Here is a 21,304-nt window from a genome sequence, read left to right on the forward strand (position 1 = left end):
TCAATAAAAATGGAACTTGTAAATATACTTCTCTTGTCATTGATAATTTGCAAAATTATTTTTTAAAAAAACATATTGTACTGACAAGTACTCTGAAGTTGATATTAAAAAAAGATGTCTGAGTTTTTGATTGACAATATCTATGTAGTTTTGAGAGAGCAGGTCTTCCAACAATTTGTTGGAATTCCCATGGGTACCAATTGTGCCCCCTTATTAGCAGACCTATTTTTGTATTTATATGAAGCAGAATTTATTCAAAAACTTCTACATGAGAAGAAGAAAACCCTTGCTGTGGCATCAAACTCGACATTTAGATATATATACCACGTATTATCAATTAACAATAGTTACTTTTCAATCGTCAGCTTCCCTTACTTATGCAGCAATATACCGTCATCACCTGCATACGGGGTTTATATCCCTCAGTTGATTCGATACGCAAGAGCATATTCTACGTATAAGCAATTTCTAAAACGAGGTAAGTTATTGAAAAACAAGTTGATGAAACAAGAATATCACAGTGTTTGAAATAACCGTGCGCCCAACCGCCCGAATAATGTCGCCATTATAGTTATATTATAAAATCACGCAAAGTTAATAATCTGACACAGTTTTAATTGAACAGACTTGGCTGCTATTACGTCACAATGGTAAAACATACTTCTTAGATTATGCCTTCACGTTCTACGTAACTTTGGTGCAGTCGAACAGCGAGTCGTATCAGAAAATGACGCATAACACGTGACGTCCTTTCAGCCAATAAAAATTAAGAAAATAATTTTTTATGTAATATTGTATATGATACATAATTTAATATATTTAAACGATATGAATTAAATAGGTTTTGGAGAAATCCTATGATAAAAATTATCTAGGTCCCTTTTATCAACATTTTGCGTAGGAAATGCATTGAATTAAATGGATTATGAAGAAATCCTATGGTACACACTGAATTGTCGACGGATTTTTCCGTTATTTCCCGATCATGACAAGGAGCACACAGCGGGTGTGACCGGTCGGCAGGGGATGCCCACTCCTCCATGGCACCTGATCCCACCTCTGATGTTTGGAGGTCCGTGTTTGCTCTGCTCCTATTTTGTATTGTATAATGGAATTTTGAGCTTGAATACTGTTCGTTATCTCCATATATTTCATGGTAAAAATTATCTAGGTCTCTTTTATCAACATTTTGCATAGGAAATGTATGAATATTTATAAAATTATTGATTTGACGAAATCAAAAAATGATGATTGACGTGGTGGGTTAAACTAACCAGAGTATAACCTGTTTAATACCATTAAACCTACGTAAAGAGTTCCCGAAAAATTCTATACAGTACCTGTGTGATTGCATTACTTGCGTTTTTTATGAAGATAAAGTAGCTTCTCGGACATAAGTTTTATTTGAAAATTTTTGGATTACAATATTACTGAAATGAAACATTTAAAAATCTGACGTTGAGCAATCAAAAATATCTGCAGCTTGTGCTGAAAAAATGCCTACATTGTGATGAAAAGTGACACAAGTGATATGTAAGTTTGTATCAAAAAATGTAGACATTCATGAACGTCAATAAATATATCAACATATTTGAATTGTCAAAGATGTGATGATGGCTACCTCCGAAAGAATCAGCTGTCAAAGTTTGTTGAGCGTAGGAATGTCATCTCCGACGATTTCACCGAGTGGAAACGATTTCGTCGAAATCTGTGAAACTGTAATATTTCTTTCATTGCTTGGAAAAATCGCTTGTTAAAAGTACAGTACAATACAAAATTAAACGACAGGCAAAACCATAGCAACACATTTGAAATATGACGCATGAAAACAATGGTCGTGATTAAATTATCACTTTGTCCACCAAGTTTGCTTAGATACAGAATGTCTGTGATGGTGGTTGGTCCGATAAAACAGATGTTCAGAATCACTATGCTGGCAAGTGTGACGGTGAAGCGCCGCTCATCCTTCTGCCATCCTCCCTCCTGGTTGTTGCGCAGGTTCAACATTAACCTCCGGTTTCGGGCCTGACGCACTGTTCTCACTAACACAATGTTTATAATCGCAAGAACAATCAACGGAATGAAATGTATAATCACCATTAGGGCGATTTCAATGATAAATGACATTATACTTTGTTTAAATGCAGTTTCTATATATTTATTTTTAATAGGGTCTAATTCATACTGAAAAAATTTGTGCAGAGACATGAGGAGAGCTACAAATAATATAGACAATATTCGAATTACAGTTCCTTTTGGTCCACACTGTCCTCTTGTACGAAGTGGATATTTAACGTATAGAAAGCGCTCAACAGTCAAGAGAACAACAATCCAAATACTTGTTGCAGTTAGCAAGCTGACGAGAGGGATGAAAATGTAAATGTTGTACCAAAGCCATGCGTATTCTGTCGAATTTTCCCCTCGTATCATATAAGGAAACGATACGAGCAAAGCCAATAAATTAACTATGGTCAGAGCCTTCAAATTGATGTATGGGGATTGCTTAAGAGATTTCCGCATCAAGACTACCAGGCTGAAAGAATTTCCAATAATTCCGAAAACACAAATTGAAGGTGCCACGTATTTTGTACAAACAGTTCCAAAAAATTCCGCTGCATATCCTTGATTCGATTCAATCCGACCAGTCGTGTGATTAAACTCGGAAAAGGTATTATTTGGGAAATGCATCTTTAACTGCAGAATCAAAATCTAAAAGAGAGAAAAAAGTTAAATTTCCCTCTCTATCTCACCATTTTCTATAATTCTACCAGAAATTTAACTGTAAAAATGAAAACATATAATCTATTTTTACACTTCCTATACCCCAAATCCTCACACAAAGAAAAAAATTCCATTGTTAACAAATTATGTTATGTAAGGAAAAGCATTTCTTACCAGAAAGTCGTCGTAAATGAAAAAAAGCTTAGTATGATTGTGGGAGTAATAAAACAATTCTTTATTGAAGAGCCGAGATATTGTGATTGGCTGAAACAGGCAATGCTGGTCCTCATTAGCATTAAACTAAACAAATATTGGAATTTCATTATGAAAATTAAAGGACACATATATCCTCAGGTACATTCAACAAATAAGTGTTCTTTATAGTACGTAAAATGAATAAAGAAAATTGAACTTCAAAATTTTCGAGTGTAAATTCATGATAACATTTTCCTAATAAAGGAAGAACATATTAAAAAGCAGTTACTTTCAATCAAATGCGAATATGTTAGTTTTCTTTTTTTTTCTTTCAAAACATATTTCATATAAACATCTGATTTATTTAAATAATCAGGTCGCAATTTAAGAAATTGCTCATTTAAACGCCGCATTTATCCTCTAGCGCAATTTCTTTATATCATATTGTAATCAGCATAATGGTTTATTTCCTAGGAGGCTCTGTTAATTGATCTTTTAACTTAGATCTAAAATTGTATTCCATACCTATTGCTTTTAAATAATCTCGATACTACCCCATGTCTTATGACCGTATCCTTGGAGAAATATGTGTCATGGTGATGTGTGCTAGACTTTTTAGGAGAGTTAATTTTTGTAAAATTAAAATCAAATAATGGCTGTTAGATTCGGTAAAAAAAAATGTTCTCTTTCATGTCTCTTTCCTCGATTTGACAGTCCACAGCATGTGTAGTGATGACGGGACCTTAATCAACACTTAATTGTATTCACTTTAGATATAATTGAATATACTGTAATGGGAATTTTCTGGATTATTATAATACTTCATCTATTTATCGACTTCCTTTTAGGAAGTTTTGTCTTGGAGGGCTTATCCAGTGCTTCTTCGTATAATTAAGTATATTTAACTGTTAATTTTGGACGTTCGTCGTGTCATAATACGGACTTCTGTGCTAACAAATAGAATAACACTTGTCATCGCGTTATGAAAAACTGTCTATACAGCCGTCCGTTTTGTGACACGATGAACATCCAACACTTACTTACATTTATTGATTTCATGATAATAGATTAAAATAAAAACATAGCTTCTTTGAACATATGCTTATTTAAATATTACAACCCACACTTGAGGAAGCAGCCGATATTGTTGAACGTGAACTTCGTTGCACACGTTTGTGATTATTACTTATCCTTCAGACTTGCTTATAATGTTATGGTATAATAAATTCCGAAGCTTTCAACACACTTAGGAATCTATAACACACAGGAGAGAAATGTTCAGAAAAGTACATATTGCATATAATACTAAAGTAACGAATACTTTGCAGCGTTGACATTCTCAAGTCCTCTCCATTCTGTCGATAAAAGTATTTAATAAACATGAAACAATCTACATGGTCATCTTTAAGCAATTCTGAAATCAAGTGGGATGCCTGCTTCGGAGAGTAAAAACTGTTTAATTTCTTGTTCTTACATTTTAAAAAAATCTTAACTTTACTTTAACATGGAGGCTAATTTGAAGTTTTATGTGAAAATGTTGGTACGGTATTTGCTCCAGAAAATTATTCATTGGATTTAGTTTTGCTTCCTTTTAATACTTTGACTACCTAGTCATGCGAACAGAAGTAGACAGGCCTAAAGGGACTGCGTTCGACCCACCCCCTCCCCTCCCCTCCCAAAACTTAAAAAGACAGTCGTGTCGGTTTGCGATGTTAATGTTGGAAAAAAATTGTTTTCAAATTGGAAGTATTCTGCCTTCATCACATTAGTCTCCGTGCATTAATATTATTGTTTCAGAAAAGACATCAGCGCTTTCTTGTACTTTGGGGGGGGGGGGGGGTTTACAAGCTTTTAGTCTTGCTTTTGAATTGCAACGCAAACGCAGATTAAAATGTGAATGGTCCCAGGTGTAAATAATTGAAAGTATAATTATGTGCAATCAAGTCAGTTGTATTCTGATTTTAATAAAGCCGCTTTATCCCATTAGTCTTCATGCATTAAAATTGTTTGACATCATGCAGCGTGTTCTTGTTATTTGAAAAAAAAAATACAAGTTTTCAGCCTTGCTCGTGAATTGCAATACTACGAACACAGAATAAAATGTGAATAGTTTCAGTTGTTAATAAATGAAAGTGTAATGAAAACGAGGAATTCAATATGCAAGTGTTGCTGAATACAAACAAGAGAATAAAGTAGGATCAAAAGTAAAATTAACGTGGACAGATTAGAAGCGGGGATTGTACCAGATTGGTCTACCGACATTACTGATTGATTGATTGATTGATTCTTAATTGCATAACGCCAAGTCGGCAGTATTTTTTAGTCACATTCACAGAGGACGGTTACACACTATATGCTTGAGTTTACGTGATCTGTGTGTAAAATGTGAAGATAACGAACAGTGATCCATCTCCTATATACATAAAGGAAAGGGGACCAACGTCAGTCCTAATTTACACAGGGTCGTGCTAAAAATACGGGAAAAAGCGGCAAATAATAACAGAGAAAGAAGACTTTCCTGAAGGCTGAATCTACAGATAACGTTAACAGCTTCGGAAAGATTTCAAAACTGGATTTAATGTGCGAATTTTGCCTCCATTAAGCAGAGATTTCAAGTACGTAAACTCGCACGACTGGATATCGAGTTAATTTAAATGCATTTTCCTTTGGAATGTTTTAGATTTCTGTGGTGGTCCCCAGTGAACATACTCATTTCGAAATCCAGAGGCTTTGTTGTAATCCTTGGAACGTATTACATCTATGCAAATTTTGAAAAAAAAATCATTTTAACTTTTCTGCAGAATAATATATAAAGCTCTATTATTGTACCTAAGCACGACCTTTCTGCAATTAACCTGTGATAAAAAGACAAAGACAAACTTGACATTCTTTGTAAATAATATATAAAATATAAATACAATGATCTTGCAGAATTGTAAAATATTTGCGAAATTGTAACTTTTTTTGATGAAAGGCAATATCAATTTGCGGAACCGTGGTGCGCCGAATTCTTTACTTGGGACACCGCCCTACCCTAATGAAAAATACTATAGTTAACTATTGTTTACTATAGTTAACTATAGTAAATCAAAGTTTCAAAGTTATCACTATAATGAATCAAAGTTTTCAAAGTGATCACAATAGTGTCATAGTTATCACTATAATAAATCAAAGTTTTCAAAATTATAACTATAATAAATCATAGTTTTCACCATAGTAAATCAAAGTTTTCATAGTTATCACTATAGTGTCATGGTGATCACTATAGTAAATGAAAGTGTCAAAGTTATCACTATAGTTTACTATAGTTTTCATAGTGTCAAAGTTATCACTATAGTTAACTATAGTAAACTATAGTTAACTATAGCATTTTTTTATGGTATCCGACGGATTTTTAATTAAAAATATATGTATACACATTTAAATGTACACTGTTATAATAAAAAAAAAACAACTTAAATTACGTACATTAAGATTTCACTATAAAAATCAGTTTCGTGTATAAAAAAGAATATCTAAAATTGTATAAGCATTAATATTTGTAAAGTGTTTAAATGCATTGTTTGTACATTATCACAATTATCAACCCTCGCTGACGACAGGTCTCTATTATTGCCTTTAATACATGTAGCAGGAAGCTTGTTTCTTAAGTTTAGCAGCTCTCACTGAGGCAAAGTCCATGTAATAATTGATATTATTAAACCTCATTATAATTATTCTATACAACGCGTTATGTGTTTAGTTCTAGATAGTCACGTGACAGGGCAGGTTCCAAGATATTTTTTTCGTTACTTATACACCTCTGAAAATACCGGCAGCCCCTCTTCTAGATCCTCGCAGGCCTTTTTAAATTGACACATTTTGAATTCTGTCATTTTTTTATCAGTCCGTTTGTCTAGAATTAGCTGCAGATCTTGCTGTAGTCCGAAATATCTGACGTTTTCCAGGCTTTTTTACGATTTTGATATTTGACGTGCCTGGAAAACGTCAGAACCGGCGCCATTACGAAAACTGGAAATTCGCCGCCTCCAACTGGAGGCGGCGTTCTCGGCTCGATTTTAAATACTCGACAGTCAAAGATGTTGTTTAACTCATAACTAAGTAATCAAACGATGATTCTAGTACTCACTTATATCACTTAAAATAAAATACCACTCCAATTTTTTATAATAGAAGCACACAAATATAGTCAACCGTATTTTCGCTGTTATTTGAGTTAACGAGTCACGTGACTCAAATCTCGCCGGAAGTCGAGGGAATTCTTCAAAGTGACAGAGGAATGGCAGAAGAGCGCGAGATCTGAGGTGCAATAAAAGAAAGCCACACCATGGAAGATACAAAGTGTGAATGTTGCGGGGAGGAGTTTTCGAGAAAAGCGAAAGGGTTTCAGCGAACCTCTATTCACACAAAAACGAAAAAGGGTGTGAGGTATGTTAATACAAGACAACAACATTGAATCATCTGCACGATATTATGAAATGGGGAAAAAACATAATATAGATGCTTAGAGATTTTAAATAAAGAAATGCACACTAACTGATAAAATTTTAAAACGTCAAGCAAGTGATAAAATCAAGAATGAGATTGTTTACAATTGAGATAATGAATTATTAGGTACAGAATGCATTAAATATATATTGGATGTAGTGCAGTCTCTTGATTTTAGTTTATTATTTTTATATAGCTTTATTCAGCTATTCAAAATACCTTGACCTCCTTTATAATTTCATCCAAGACTGAGTGATGATTTTTTCATGCATTTATTTTTAAAAGAGCTCAAATTTGAAAGAAAAAAAAAAAACTTCCAATGCACTGTGACTTTTAGAACATACGAAAAGAAATGCATGTTTACCAAAAACCCAAAACAAGGTATTTTGCTAAATCAAACAATATAGCTAATTGAAGCTATAAAGCAAAATTTATTAAAAAGTAATATAATGATCATCAAGTTTTAAGATAGTTCTTGAGTGTTATTATATTTTTATGGGAAACAAAGGATGCAGATTCAGAATTACAAAAGATTTGACATTCAGGAGAGTACATTATCCTCGAAAAAGGCTCATTTCAAAATTAATATTCATTTAGTTACTGACCCTATATGTGTGTCAATTTATATCTATGAAAAGGTTCCTCCTATCTCTACATACAACATGTATTGACTAGAAATAAAATGTTAGATGTATAAGAAATGGATTAATTCATGTGTGTATATAGTCTAAATTCATTGATTGGAACAAATTAATTTTTTTTTTTAAACTCCATGCTATATAACATTGAAGTGATCTTTTGTAAATGAACTAAATTTTATTCCGAAATAAATATTAACAATAAGAAATTTTAATTTTAAAGTGTAGCTGGAGTCTTGGAAGACCACTTTAAATTATCCCTGACCCCAGGAAGAAGTACTTTCCTGTGCTATCAATGGACAAATCTACTGGCATCACTGCCTGAGAAGAAGCAGGCCTATGCAGATGTGGAGGGAAAAGAAAGATTTCAACCCCTGTTTCTAGAAAAAAGTTGTAAAGAGACAGAGTATCTCCAAAGATCAACAGGGCGCTTTTTTCACCCCAGAAGATTTCCCATAAATCTTCTACAGAGACGGTAAAATTATTGGTTATAAGTAACTGTTTTTACACATATGTGAAAAAAAAGACAGATACAAAATTGAGAGTAACTGGTAAATGGAAATGTACTTCAGCCATGAAATTTCTCCAGTCCTTTACATATGCATATTAAATACATGTGTACATGAAATTGAAAAAAAATCATAGGTAAAGCATATAATGTACTTTGTAATAAATGCTATTGGTAAAATATTTTTTTTTTATTTTGGTCACAAGCAGATTCCAGTAACAGTTAACAACACCCCTATTGGAAGAGCAGTAGTTTCTCTATCAAAAGGAAAATACAGGAGTGGATTCAGGAGTTTATTCAAGCATATTCATGCGAGAAAAGCTGCATTGTCTCTGTTATGTGACACAGTACGGAATGAGGTGATGACATGCTCAAAGGAACTGTATAAATACCAGCCAATTTCATTAGAGGTAGGCTGTAACTAATGATTTAAAAAAAAGATCAATGTAAACTAACAATTATTCTTGACATCTTTTATTCCCAAATTGATGGTAGAAAATCTGTTTGCAATTTTTTTTTTAATTATTATTTTCCTTACCAAAGGCATAAGTTTCAAATATGATTTTTTTAAAAGTCAATAAAAGATAGCTTGAAGTTCTCTCTCCTAGCCATACTATATCTTTTTTTTTTCACAGTCTACCTGACAGTTTTAAAAATGGCCACTAAAAAGTGACCCATAAAATTTCATGGTTGAAGAAAAATGTACAGACATACGATTTCCCAATTTTACAATGAAAAAAAAAAAAGGAAAATATTTTGATTAAGGCATAAAATAAGGTTCGATTGGATAACCACACACACACATTTTTTGCTCGGCCAAATTGGTATCTTTAATTTGCTAGGAGAGTGCAATTGAAAGAGTACTAATACTGTTAAAGTAAACTGAATATGGTAGTCATTTAATATATTACATTATTTATGATATTTACTCTCAGAATGTGATGGGATTTTCCTGGACACAGTACATAGATCAAATGAAGAAACTTTGCCCATCACTTATGGATATCATCATCTCATCTCTAACTAGAAAGCGGTATCATAGCAGTGTGTCGAAAAAGCGAGGATCCACAACTGTATCCCTTGTCCCACTCGCAGGAACCATACTGAGCTTGATAATGCATAATAGAACAGGCAGAGGTGCTGTGATTCAGAAAATGAATTCACTGGTCATGTGGCTAGGTGGTTGTAAGAGGAAGGTAGGCTGTTTCTAAGTGTAATAAGTACAGATTTTTTTTATTGTCCCCTGCTTGTGTTGTAAGTCGGGGATATTAATTTGGGTCTGACTGTCCGTCCATTTATCTGAGTGTAACATTTTTGTTTCCAAACAAAATCTGAAAAAGTCCTTGAGCTTTTTCACCAAAATTTTGTATTATAACTCCTCATAGCTTAAAAAAAGACTCGTATTGATAAGGTTTCTGCTGTACAAATACAATGCATTGCTTTTTTTCCTTTATTAATCAAGGAAGCTCTAAACACTAACAAAAAGTGCTTTTTGGACTGGGAGAAAAATATATCAGATAAAGATGTGCATACTGAGTCTATTTAATTCATTTTCAACATAGGGTACCTGCCTTATTTCTGCAATAAAAATGTTCAAAGACAATGGACTATTCATGAGCAGAAATCACTGTTGTTTACTGACATTGGGAAAATTAATGGAAATAATGAATTCAGTTACTTATTCTTGGTCTAATATAATGCTTAGAATATTTTAATCTATTACAAATTGTGTTATTAGCTGTAAATAATTAATTTTTCTATCTTTCTTCTAAGGGCAGATCACTCTAATTGCATAAAACTACCCAATAAGTAGAACTCTTTAGTATGCAGTGTTTAGAGCTTCCTTAAAGAAGGATAGTCCCAGTATAAATTTGAACTTGAGAAAATATGAATCTCTTGAACTGAATACATACAATTTTAAGCATGCATGGCCTCAAAGTCTGTAAGATATCATAAGATGTATTTTTAGAAACTTTGTGTATTTTCCAGGTGTTTGATGCATTTAGCAAACTAGGATGGTGCCTTGGGATTTCAGCCACACGGGATTCCATAGATACCTTCATACAGGAGTATGACAAGGTCCTTGACTGGAGGGATAGGATTACTTCTTTACAGATAGGTGTGTAATGGTAAAATTACAATTTAACTGGCATCTTTACAATAATGAAAATCAAGTATTTATGATAATATTTTGATAAAAAACATTTTTTAACAAAAATATTTTATTATGCAGATCAGCAAGTTCCAGCTGTAGGTGTTAATCAACCTGTTTGCACATCTGAGATTGATGTACCACAGGAAATCGAGGATGATTGGGAGGAGGATGATGAGGATAATGATAATGACTTGTCAGAAATAGATTCCCTTTCATCTGACAGTACTGTCACATCTGAAAGTACAGAATCACTGTCTGATATGGCAGAATCACTGAGCAATACAGATAGTGATGAGAGCAAAGGTAAAAAAAAATATTTATGTAAATGTTATCACCTGTTTGCAATAGCATGCTTCTTATATTGTTTCCATGTACAAAAAATTGTTTTTCATCCTGACAAATTTGTTTTCATTTCAAATTCCAGTTTTATAATTCCTACACCAAGTGTCACACAGTCATTCTTCTTTGACATTACTTTTGACAATGTGAACCAGAAGGTAGGAGTAAGACATCATGTACGAGGGAAACAGAACAAAATGTTTAATATGGTACAGGCATTTGCAACCAGGGATAGGATACCAGTATATGGACTCAGTAACAAGACTCCTACAGCTGATGACATCATGAACATTCCTGACACAGCCTATCTTCCTAGCGAGAGTGATCAGAAGGACATGAAGCTAGAACTTTCATACATGGTGGCCAGAATTCTTGCTGCTCACATGGCTTGTTTTGCAGAATTTAATGATTCTAGTCAGTGGAAAATCCTTCATCCTTACATGAAAGAATCAAGTGTTAAAAGTGAAATTGTAAGTTTGAACTTATTGAATTTATACAGGAAGGTGCTTTCACTACATTTGCAGAACAGTGCAATGACAAAATAAAAAAAAATGATCATTTGAATTTACATTATTTTTAGGTTCCACTTGGGATTCTCCAGTTTGACGAGACCAAAACAGCTGAAATGATACAGATACTTGATAATTATGGTCAATATGCCCCACAAGATAAAAACGGAAGACCTCTACCATTTGTCCTGTACTGTGATGGCTTGAGTTGTGAACGTGCGCATTAATGGAGGGAATCAATGGGCCAGACTGGAGATGATTGAACCAGCCATTCAAGAATGGCACAGGAGATTAATGTTCATGCAGGTAAATCTGGTAAATGTTACGATTCATTTATATTTGATCAGTTATTTTAATGGAATTTATTTTTAAGAAATTAGTATCTAATGAAGACAAACATTTATGTCAAAAGCATTGTATTTTGGGTGCAAGATTTCAGTAATTGAGTTACATTTACATTGATAATAATTCCGCATATTTTAGGACACATATGATGAATTGTTCAAGTTTGAGAGTCATCGTGAGAAGGGAACCTTGTACAACATCAAACAGTACTCTGACCATAAGGGAGTGTCGGGCAACATCATGGAGTGTTTTAATAAAGCCACTGAGCTCCTCCACTTTGCCACCAAAGGATTTACAGTTGTTGCAGCAATGGACGTCCTGGGTGTTCACTCAGTTGATGCGACCCCTGAAGCACTTCCATGTACTGCAAGTGAACGACGAAATTTCCTGCTGTCATTGTCAGCTGACATTGTCAACATGGTTTATGAGAAACCGAACACAAAGGAAATACTTGATAGTGAACCAGCACAAGAGGACTTTCAATACTGCTCTTGCAAAATGGACATAGGAGAGATGATGCTATTTTGTTCATACACAAAGTGTAGAAAAGGGCAATGGTTTCACATTGACTGTATTGGTATGTCATCAGAAGATGTCCCTGAAGGTGAGTTATTTCATCCTTTAAGTTCAGTTACACTATGTATTTACTTGCTTATTCAGTAGGGTCATTGTCAACATATACACTCTCTTACACCAACAGATAAAGTATTTCATGATTCATATTTACTCAGTTGATCCATGCCCATTCCACAGGCGACCATCGCAATCAACACCCTGACAGTACCTCCTGGCTTACGAAAGGATTCCATAATCCTTGCTTTAGACTCTAAATCAGTGCTGGCATGGTACAATCTACCAGTCGGTTTTTGAGAGAAACATCCCCACTGTAAGCATTCTCACAAAGAGTAGAATGTAGCCATATATAGATCCCTTCACAAGCTGATATAGAGTTAACATAGATTATTATCTTCTTGCAGTCTTTACCATACTTTTCAACTGCTTCTTGTACCCATTGAAGCTCCTCTTCAAATTTTTCAGTAGACTTGCGAATGTCAATCAAAAAGTTGGGTCTGAAATAAGGTTATTCTTAATTGCGACCATGACCAATGCTACTGCAGGAGTGTTCTCAGTTTCATTTGTTTAAAAACATATACAATGTATGTTTGTATGTATGTTTCATGTCTTAGTACAATGTACGTGTGATGAAAGTTATACCTGTCAGGCAAAGTAGCAATTACAACAGTATTATTGGAAAGCCCCAGTACACTGTCAATGTCTTTCTTTATTTCTTTTGTGACTGTGGCAGATAGAGCAAGAACTGGAGCCTCAATAATGCTCTGAAGTAATCCAATCTTGCAATACTCCTCTCTGAAGTCCAGTCTCCTGAATTTTAAATTTACTATGTATCTAAATATCTTTGAAATTTATTGAAGTTTTTAAAAGTACAATAATAAATTTAATAAATGCTACTATGATTCTCATTGCAATACACAGACGAAATTGATTTTTTTAGGTCTCCTTACTGATCGAAATTTGACAGTCCGTATAATACTAATAGGTGAGAGGAATTCAAGTTTGTTCAAATGAAGGGCTACTTCCTATCTTTTAAAAATCTTCTTCTCAAGAAGCACTGGACCAATAAAGTTGAAACTTATGTGATAACTTCTTTACAAAGTGTAAATTCATGTTTGTTCAAGTCATGACCCCTGGGGGTAAGGTTTGACCATAATGGGGGATTAAAGTTTTAGATAGGAATACATAGGAAAAATCTTTGAAAATTTTCTTTTCAAGAACAGCAAAGCCATGTTTAGTCATATTTATAAGGAAGCATTCTCAGGTAGAGTAGATTTAAGTTTGTTCAAGTCATGACTCCCGGGGGTAGGGTGGGGCCAAAACTGAAAAGGGGGGATCAAATTTTTTCCTAGCCAAAGTGCTCAGATGAGTGATGTGGTCCATGGGCCTCTTGTTTATACCAGTTCAGGGAGGTGTTATACTGTTGATTTTGTATCCCAATTAATATCTGATCAGATAGAATATCACATATGGATGAATGTAATTTACATTTTATTTGATGTAGTATATCATAAGATAATGTGGTACATCATAAATAATGAAGTACACCCCCCCCCCCTTTAGTTGTGGATGGCGGGTTTTTAGATGAGGTATTTACCATTCTGATATGCAGTGGGCTTCATCATAGGCAACCATGCAGATATTTTGTCTTGCTTCCAAAATAACGGATCGCCACTGCTTCAACAAAACAGCCTCTGGGGTGGCCAGAACAACTACACTTTTACCTTCTTTAATATCTATATATAATAAAACTGTGCCTTATCATTTTAATATTTGGGATTTATTAACTCACTTGCCATAATAATTTATTGTATAAAGAGTTTATATTATTAATATGATTATGATGAGAATGAAATAATTTGCAATTGAAAGTTAAGTTTTGATTATTTATCATGTTTATTGCAGAAAAAGTTTACAATAATATGATTATTACCACAAATGTAATGTTAAAAAAAATTATACCTTCACTTTTTTGCATTTTTTTTTTATTTTTTATTTTTTCTAAATACATGTACCTTTCATGTGCATTGGTGTTGAATTTCCATATATGGGAGTTGCTTTAATATCATGTTCATTTAAGTTTTGTAATTGATCCTCAATTAAAGAAGTCAAAGGGCTTATGACCAAGGAAAAGTGATGAATTTCTGGTTGAGTCTATAATATTTATATACATGTAGTTACATACATTTAGGTAAAACTAATATGATTAGGGCAGCCATTTGATTCTGAAGGGGATGAGAGGGGTGCAGATTATAAAGAAAAAATCTTGGTTACCTTGGAGATATTCTGGCACATCAAAATAATAAAATTGTTGAAAAAGCCAGGAAAAACTAAGATATTTCAGACTATTCTGTCCTTATGTGGGCAAAATTAATTAGCACCCCCCCTTTTCTTCAGAATCAAATTTTAGCACCATCTTATGGTTAATTCTTGTAAAATTTAGATAGGCTGATGAATTACTTAAGTGATTTCATGAAAAAAAGACTTATATTGGTTGGTCAGTCTCTCCAATGTTTAATGAATTTATATCTAGCCTAACGTTAAGTTACCTCATTTAATATGAGAGGTGGTAAGATGTAGGTCAAACTTTTCCCAAAACCTGTGGGAAATATAGCAAACGTGTCTTTCAACACCAAAATACTTGTTATAACTTTCAACTGATCTTCCCGAATACCAAAATTGTATCCTTTATGCCGCAAAATTTTACCTGCTGAAGCAGCCATGACGCGTTATCTATTTTTAGATGTGCTCTAGGAAACACCCTGTAGTCTCGCGAGATTTCAAAATGCACAAAATCAAAACAAATCTCAACAGTTCGATAAAATATGTTCTACAAACTGTTTATTTGATGACAAGGTTTATAAAAGTGATATAAGTGAGTACTAGAATCATCGTTTGATTATTTAGTTACGAGTTAACACAACATCTTTGACTGTCGAGTATTTAAAATCGAGCCGAGAACGCCGCCTCCAGTTGGAGGCGGCGAATTTCCAGTTTTCGTAATGGCGCCGGTTCTGACGTTTTCCAGGCACGTCAAATATCAAAATCGTAAAAAAGCCTGGAAAACGTCAGATATTTCGGACTAATCTTGCTGCAGCTCTTTGGTTGAGAAAATTCGGACAGATAAACCAGAGAGCTACAGATCCAAGCATTGTAAAAAAAAAAAAAAAAAAAAAAAAAAACTTTCGATTTACACCACCGCTTATTTGTCGCTCGCTTCGGATATTATTCCTTGTATTTTATGCGTTCCACTGGTATCCGATAATAAATTCTATATTTTACTCCCAGTCCTGACACTTTATTTACCTTTCAACGGTCCCAAACGGCCGTATGTGGTCTTGAAAAATCAGTTTCAAAAAATTGCTTTCCGAGCTCCTCACTCCCATGTTGGTTTAAATAAATGCTAAAATAACATGCCCGATTTTATAAATCTCATTTTTCTAACATACATATTGCTTTCATTATAGACAAATGAATGTACACGATATTTGAACCTCCAGATTTTTTATTCACATTTTTTCGGCAAATGGATGTTCTTTTGAAAACTCGGGATGGGAAATTTTTAAAATGATATTTAGACTACATAGGGCCATTTGGAACTGTTGAAAGGTAAATCAATTAAGAATTGGAGTAAAATAAATGATAAATTATAGGATACAAACTGTGAGGTGGGGGAACACATAAAATACAAGAAATAATACCCGAAGCGAGCGACAAAAAAGCGGCGGCGTAAATCAAAGGGCTTAACAATGCTTGGATCTGTAGCCTTCTGGTTTATCTGTCCGAATTTTCTCAACCAGAGAGCTATAGTTCTGCAGCTACAGCTGGTCTGAAAAAATTGGGATGGACGACCCGAGAGTGACAGTTTTGTTTTCAACATATTTTTTTAAATCAAAAGGATTGGAAACAAGTTCTAAAATAACTTTTGTACTAGTTCCTCTCCAAATATAATACAATATGTCATGCAAATTAAAGATACATAATACAAATGATACAAATAAAATTTAACATATCAACTAAGAAAGTCTACATGTTTCGTCAATAAATTTATGAACAGCAGCAAAAATACTGTTACATTTGTATTTATCTGTAAAGGCAAATTTTCATCACCACATAGTACGTAATAGGTTTAAATCAAAAATGACCGCCCATTGAAAACGTCTTTATTAATTGAGCATAGAGAAGTGCGCTTTTTTTCGTTTATTTCTCCGTATATTTAAAAATATTACTAACCGTGTGTTCCTAGCATATTCTTTTACTACTTCCATAACAACACTGCATGTACAAGTCATGCACAAAGCGCGTTGGATCGAATTATCTTGCCACCCAAAATGCCCAGACTGTTTTGTTTGTTTGTTGTTTAACGTCCCTCTCGAAAATTTTTCACTCATATGGAGACGCCACCACTTGCCGGTGGAGAGCTGCAAATTTTGACCTATACTCGGCACTTACGGCCATTGAGCAGTGAGGGATCTTTTTCGTGCCAGCACCTACTGCGACACGGGACCTCGGTTTATACGGTCTTATCCGAAGGACCGGGCTGATATAAATAGGCGAAATTTTCGATTGTCTCAATTTCCTGCCCTAGGGGACTATTAACAACGGTTTGGGGGAATGTTTTGTTGTGGAAGTAGTAAAAGAATATGCTAGGTACACACAGTTAGTAATATTTTGAAAAGACAGCTTTAATATGCGGAGAAATATTGAGCCAATAAATATACTCTTTTTTTTTAATGGGTGGCACCGGTCGACCATCCCAAATTTTTCAGACCAGCGAAATACAGATCTACAGATAGTATAGGATACGTGAAATAATGTAATATACTTAGCATTTACTACCTTGATTTTGCAAAGGAATATATTTTTCCATGAAAAAATTGAATTAGGAAATCAGAACATTTGAATGATGATGTCATTTTTATGACAACCGGTATAAAGTTTTTGTTTTAATTTTGGGCTTTTGTGCGTATGATTTGATTTAAAGGTGAACATTTAACTGAAAAAATGAATGGATTTATATTTAATTGAAGTTTTCTTGCTTTTATTTTTTCAGCCCTTGTAGTAGGTTGTCTTTAGGGTCTTATCTTGGATGCTATAAAACATAAAGTAAATAAGCTTTAAGCTCTCGGAATAGACATGTGGCATCGTTTTTAAAGGGGAGGGGGCTAATTGACAAGCAAAAAAGGAGGAATGAATGCGTTTAACCATGAAAAAAATACCAACTGGCCAATCGACAAAAGTCAAAAACCCTATTACTGTTTTTTGGAAGGGGAGGGAGGAGTTCTCATTCTTATTTTCGGCAAAAACTTTAGAACAATAACGTGAGAGGTTTCGGTAATGCTGCAAATTTTGACCTATACTCGGCACTTGGGGCCATTTAGCAGTGAGGGATGTACAGGGACCTCGGTTTATACGGTCTCATCCGAAGGACCGGTCTCCACGTCCTGCAGTGGATTCGAACCCGCGACGTAAGGATAATTCCTTACTCCGCGACTCGAAAGCAAACGCTATAACCACTGCACCACGCGGGAGACTACATGCTGAATATGAGGTATTATCAAGTGTGCGTTTGATACAGCAGTACACCGCATTTATGTTAGGAACTTGCCTGACTTGTTGCGCGATCTTGTCTTGTGCTGTCGATTAGAGGTGCATGCGATCCAAAAAGTTAGTTACTTGCACATACACATTCAATGCCAAACTGCACAAAACTTTGTAAGTGGAGACACGATATAATTCTATAAAAACTTGAACTCTGTAAAATTAGTCCACTTCATTTATAGGTAATTTTGTTTTGAGTAATATCTTGTTCTCTACGATGTCCCTATCTTTACCACAGGCACTTGGGGTATGGACACACCCCCTTTTTCCATTTTTTTTTTTTTTAAATCTGGGTTCGAGTCACCTTTTTCCTATTTTTGTATTCTAATATGCACTATATGTTATCAATAATGTAACTCTTTTGTTTCTATAAGCTTAAATATATCGTTTTCGACTGATACACAAAAAGAGAGAAGGCTTGCAACTCTTTTCTCGTCGTCTGCCTCACCTCGCTTAAACTTCGCCTGATTATTTATCCAAAGCATAAGAACACATGGAATATGCATACGTCAATAAATTTGTTACACTTTCTTCTTCCTTTTCATATTTCCATTTTATTTTTATGTGCCCCCGATTTGTAAATATTTCGATTATATATATATATATATATATATATATATATATATATATATAGGGGGGGGGGGGTTCAATCGCCTTCGCACGCGCACTGACCCTTCGGTGAATACGGCTTCAAATCCGGTGAATATGTAGTGTATTATATTGTCTGTTTATAGTCCCTACATATCTATTCTCCAAACCAGGATTATTTGACTACACGAAAATAAGTGAATTTACTGTAGTATTTTGGGTAAAACTAATTCGAACTAAGTGTATTTGATTATTGACTTTTTTTTTATGTTCCATATCATTAAAGGGTTGACTGGAAAACACATTTTGAGAATTCTGCTTCCTGACCACAGCCTTAAGGGAATACTTGTTTAATATTCCGATACACTCCAAAGTTTTCTACAACGATTACCGGCCTGCTCTTGGCTCTTCTTATGTCGATAATGCGAAGCCGAGCAGTGCTTCATTATTGCGACGCACCATATACGAAAAAAATCAATCAAATTGTTTTTCAGAATTTCAAAATTAATATTCTGTTCTGGTTCAAAAATGTATATTTGCTACAGAAACAATATTTCAAAACACCAAGTCATTAAAGTTTCTAAATTATCGTGCAAATTCAGTATGTTGTTCAATATATACAGTAAAAATCAATACAATAGATATTTTGTTCTTTCCGTTGATGAAGAAAATAAGCAGATAAGGAAAACACCTTTTAACGACAAATTAATTAATCAAATTTACGAATCAGTTAAATTTATTTCTCTGTTCTTTTAGAATCTGAACCTGATGCTGGCCTGACATAAAATTTTTAATACTATGTTTTCAACACCCAATCTTTTGTCTCAAAAGAAAAATGGCCTAACAGATTGTTTTAAAGATGTTTCAGACAAGAATTTGATTTACTTAAGTTTTGAAATCAAGATCTCTGGAACGGATGCGTTGAGTGCATCAGACCCTTTAAAAAATACACATGCAAATATAACGTTTGAAACAAAATAAATTCGTTATTTATCTGTTTAAAGAACTGCTGCTGTAATGTGTTCATTCGATAGTAGAAGACCCTAGCTCGCAAGTGCGGCAAATAAATTTTGATGCAAATGTTGACAAAGAAAATCAATGATACTATTCCATTTTTGTATTGACAATTTTTAAAAAAAATATTTTTTCAAGAGAAAGTTTGTTAAAATATTCTCAGTATATTTTAAGACCAACAAGCACAGAAGTAGGTACTGCAGTGCACTACCCCTTTTAAGTCACCTGAGTCACTCGAATCACTCAGGCGACCTATTGCGATCTGTTTTAATTTGTCCGTCGCGTAGTCAGCCGTCTGTTTACATTTGAACACTTTCAGCTTTTTCTCTAGAACAGCTGAACCAATATCAACCACTTTAATGGGCAAAGGGGGATATAAATTGTGAATATCATGGTCCCTGCCCACCTGGGGCCTGGAGTGAACCCAAGCCATATCAATTAATGCAATTTTCGAAAAAGTTCTTCTTTACTTCTAAACACCAAGCATTCAAATTGTTAGCATGGTTATAATGAGCATTGAGCCCTCCACCAAGATTATGATATTCATGGTCCTTGGGTCAAGGGTTCTGATGCTAGGGTGGGACTCTATTGATTACTTAGTGAAAATGCATTAACTCTCTTTTTCTCTCCCCCTGATTACTAAGAAATCATAGTGCATGGCTACATGTATTATGAATTTCAAGGCCCCAGGATCATGGGTTCTGGTGCTAAGAATAAAAAGGCATTAGTCTTTTGAAAAATCTTCTTTCGTTGACGAACTAAGTGCATGGTTATGATGAGCAAGGGTGTCTTTACCTAAATTGTGAAAATCATGGCCCCTTGGGTAGGGGTTTTGGTGTTAGAGTGGGGCTCTATTGATCATGTAGTGAAAATACATATTTTTATTAAAAAAAATATTCGTCTCTGCTCCTGGTCATTTAGCAGGCTAATCAGAAGGGGGGGGGGGTTATATAAGAATCACCTTGTTCTTTCGTTTTTCTTGCCACGCAATCAGTTCCCATAAATTTGTAATAGAGAATCATTGAAATCTCACAATTGTTACAAAGACTGTTTATGACCTCAGAGAGCGTCTTCATCTTAACTCCAGGTCATTCCCGAATGTTCAGGGTCACTGGCACCAAAAATATAAAATCTTGTCCAAGCTAAAACTTAGTAGAAAAGAATAAATTGAAGCTCATAATTGGTACAATGATTGCTTATGACCAGAAATGATATTGACCAAAGGTAACTCCGTCGTTCAAAGTCACTAGCATTAAATGTATTAATTTCTTGTCTGAGCTAATAATAGGAAATCATTGGAAGCTCATAATTGGAACTAAGATTGTTTATTTAGTATGGCCCGAGGATGTTTCCTAGCCTTGACTGAGTGATTCCGGCAAGCTCAAGGTCACTGGCAGGGAAAAAAAGTATTAAAATTCTTGTCCGGCTATAACTTTGTAATAGAGAATCTTTGGAAGCTGAAACTAATATGACGATTTGTCCAAAACCTGTGGGTTTGGATGGATAGACCTCGATCAAAGTAAGTCCGGGAAGTTCAAGGTCACTGGCCAAAAATGTAAAAGAATTCGTATATTTGCTTTAAGTAATGGAGGATTATTGGAAGCTTAACCTTGGAACAAAGATTGTTATT

General features: G+C 34.3%; 2 protein-coding genes and 1 pseudogene across 2 annotated transcripts; 2 read left to right on the forward strand and 1 right to left on the reverse strand.

Annotated features, from left to right (window-relative positions):
* Positions 1-1,627: 1,627 nt before the first annotated feature.
* Positions 1,628-2,688, reverse strand: LOC133189784 (probable G-protein coupled receptor B0563.6). The gene has a single exon (XM_061325184.1). It carries the CDS (start codon positions 2,686-2,688, stop codon positions 1,633-1,635), a length of 1,056 nt encoding a protein of 351 aa, XP_061181168.1. The 3' UTR covers positions 1,628-1,632.
* Positions 2,689-7,243: 4,555 nt separating this feature from the next.
* LOC133189638 (uncharacterized) lies at positions 7,244-11,780 on the forward strand (annotated as a pseudogene).
* LOC133189639 (uncharacterized) lies at positions 11,779-12,728 on the forward strand. Its single transcript, XM_061325042.1, has 3 exons — positions 11,779-11,859; positions 12,037-12,502; positions 12,652-12,728. The coding sequence occupies exons 1-3, from the start codon at positions 11,809-11,811 to the stop codon at positions 12,726-12,728; spliced, it is 594 nt and encodes a 197-aa protein (XP_061181026.1). The 5' UTR covers positions 11,779-11,808.
* Positions 12,729-21,304: the final 8,576 nt, after the last annotated feature.

Source organism: Saccostrea echinata, unplaced genomic scaffold (assembly GCF_033153115.1).
Source record: "Saccostrea echinata isolate AGI-Se365-2 ecotype Australia unplaced genomic scaffold, CSIRO_AGI_Sech_v1 ptg000019l, whole genome shotgun sequence".
NCBI classification, from domain to species: domain Eukaryota; kingdom Metazoa; phylum Mollusca; class Bivalvia; order Ostreida; family Ostreidae; genus Saccostrea; species Saccostrea echinata.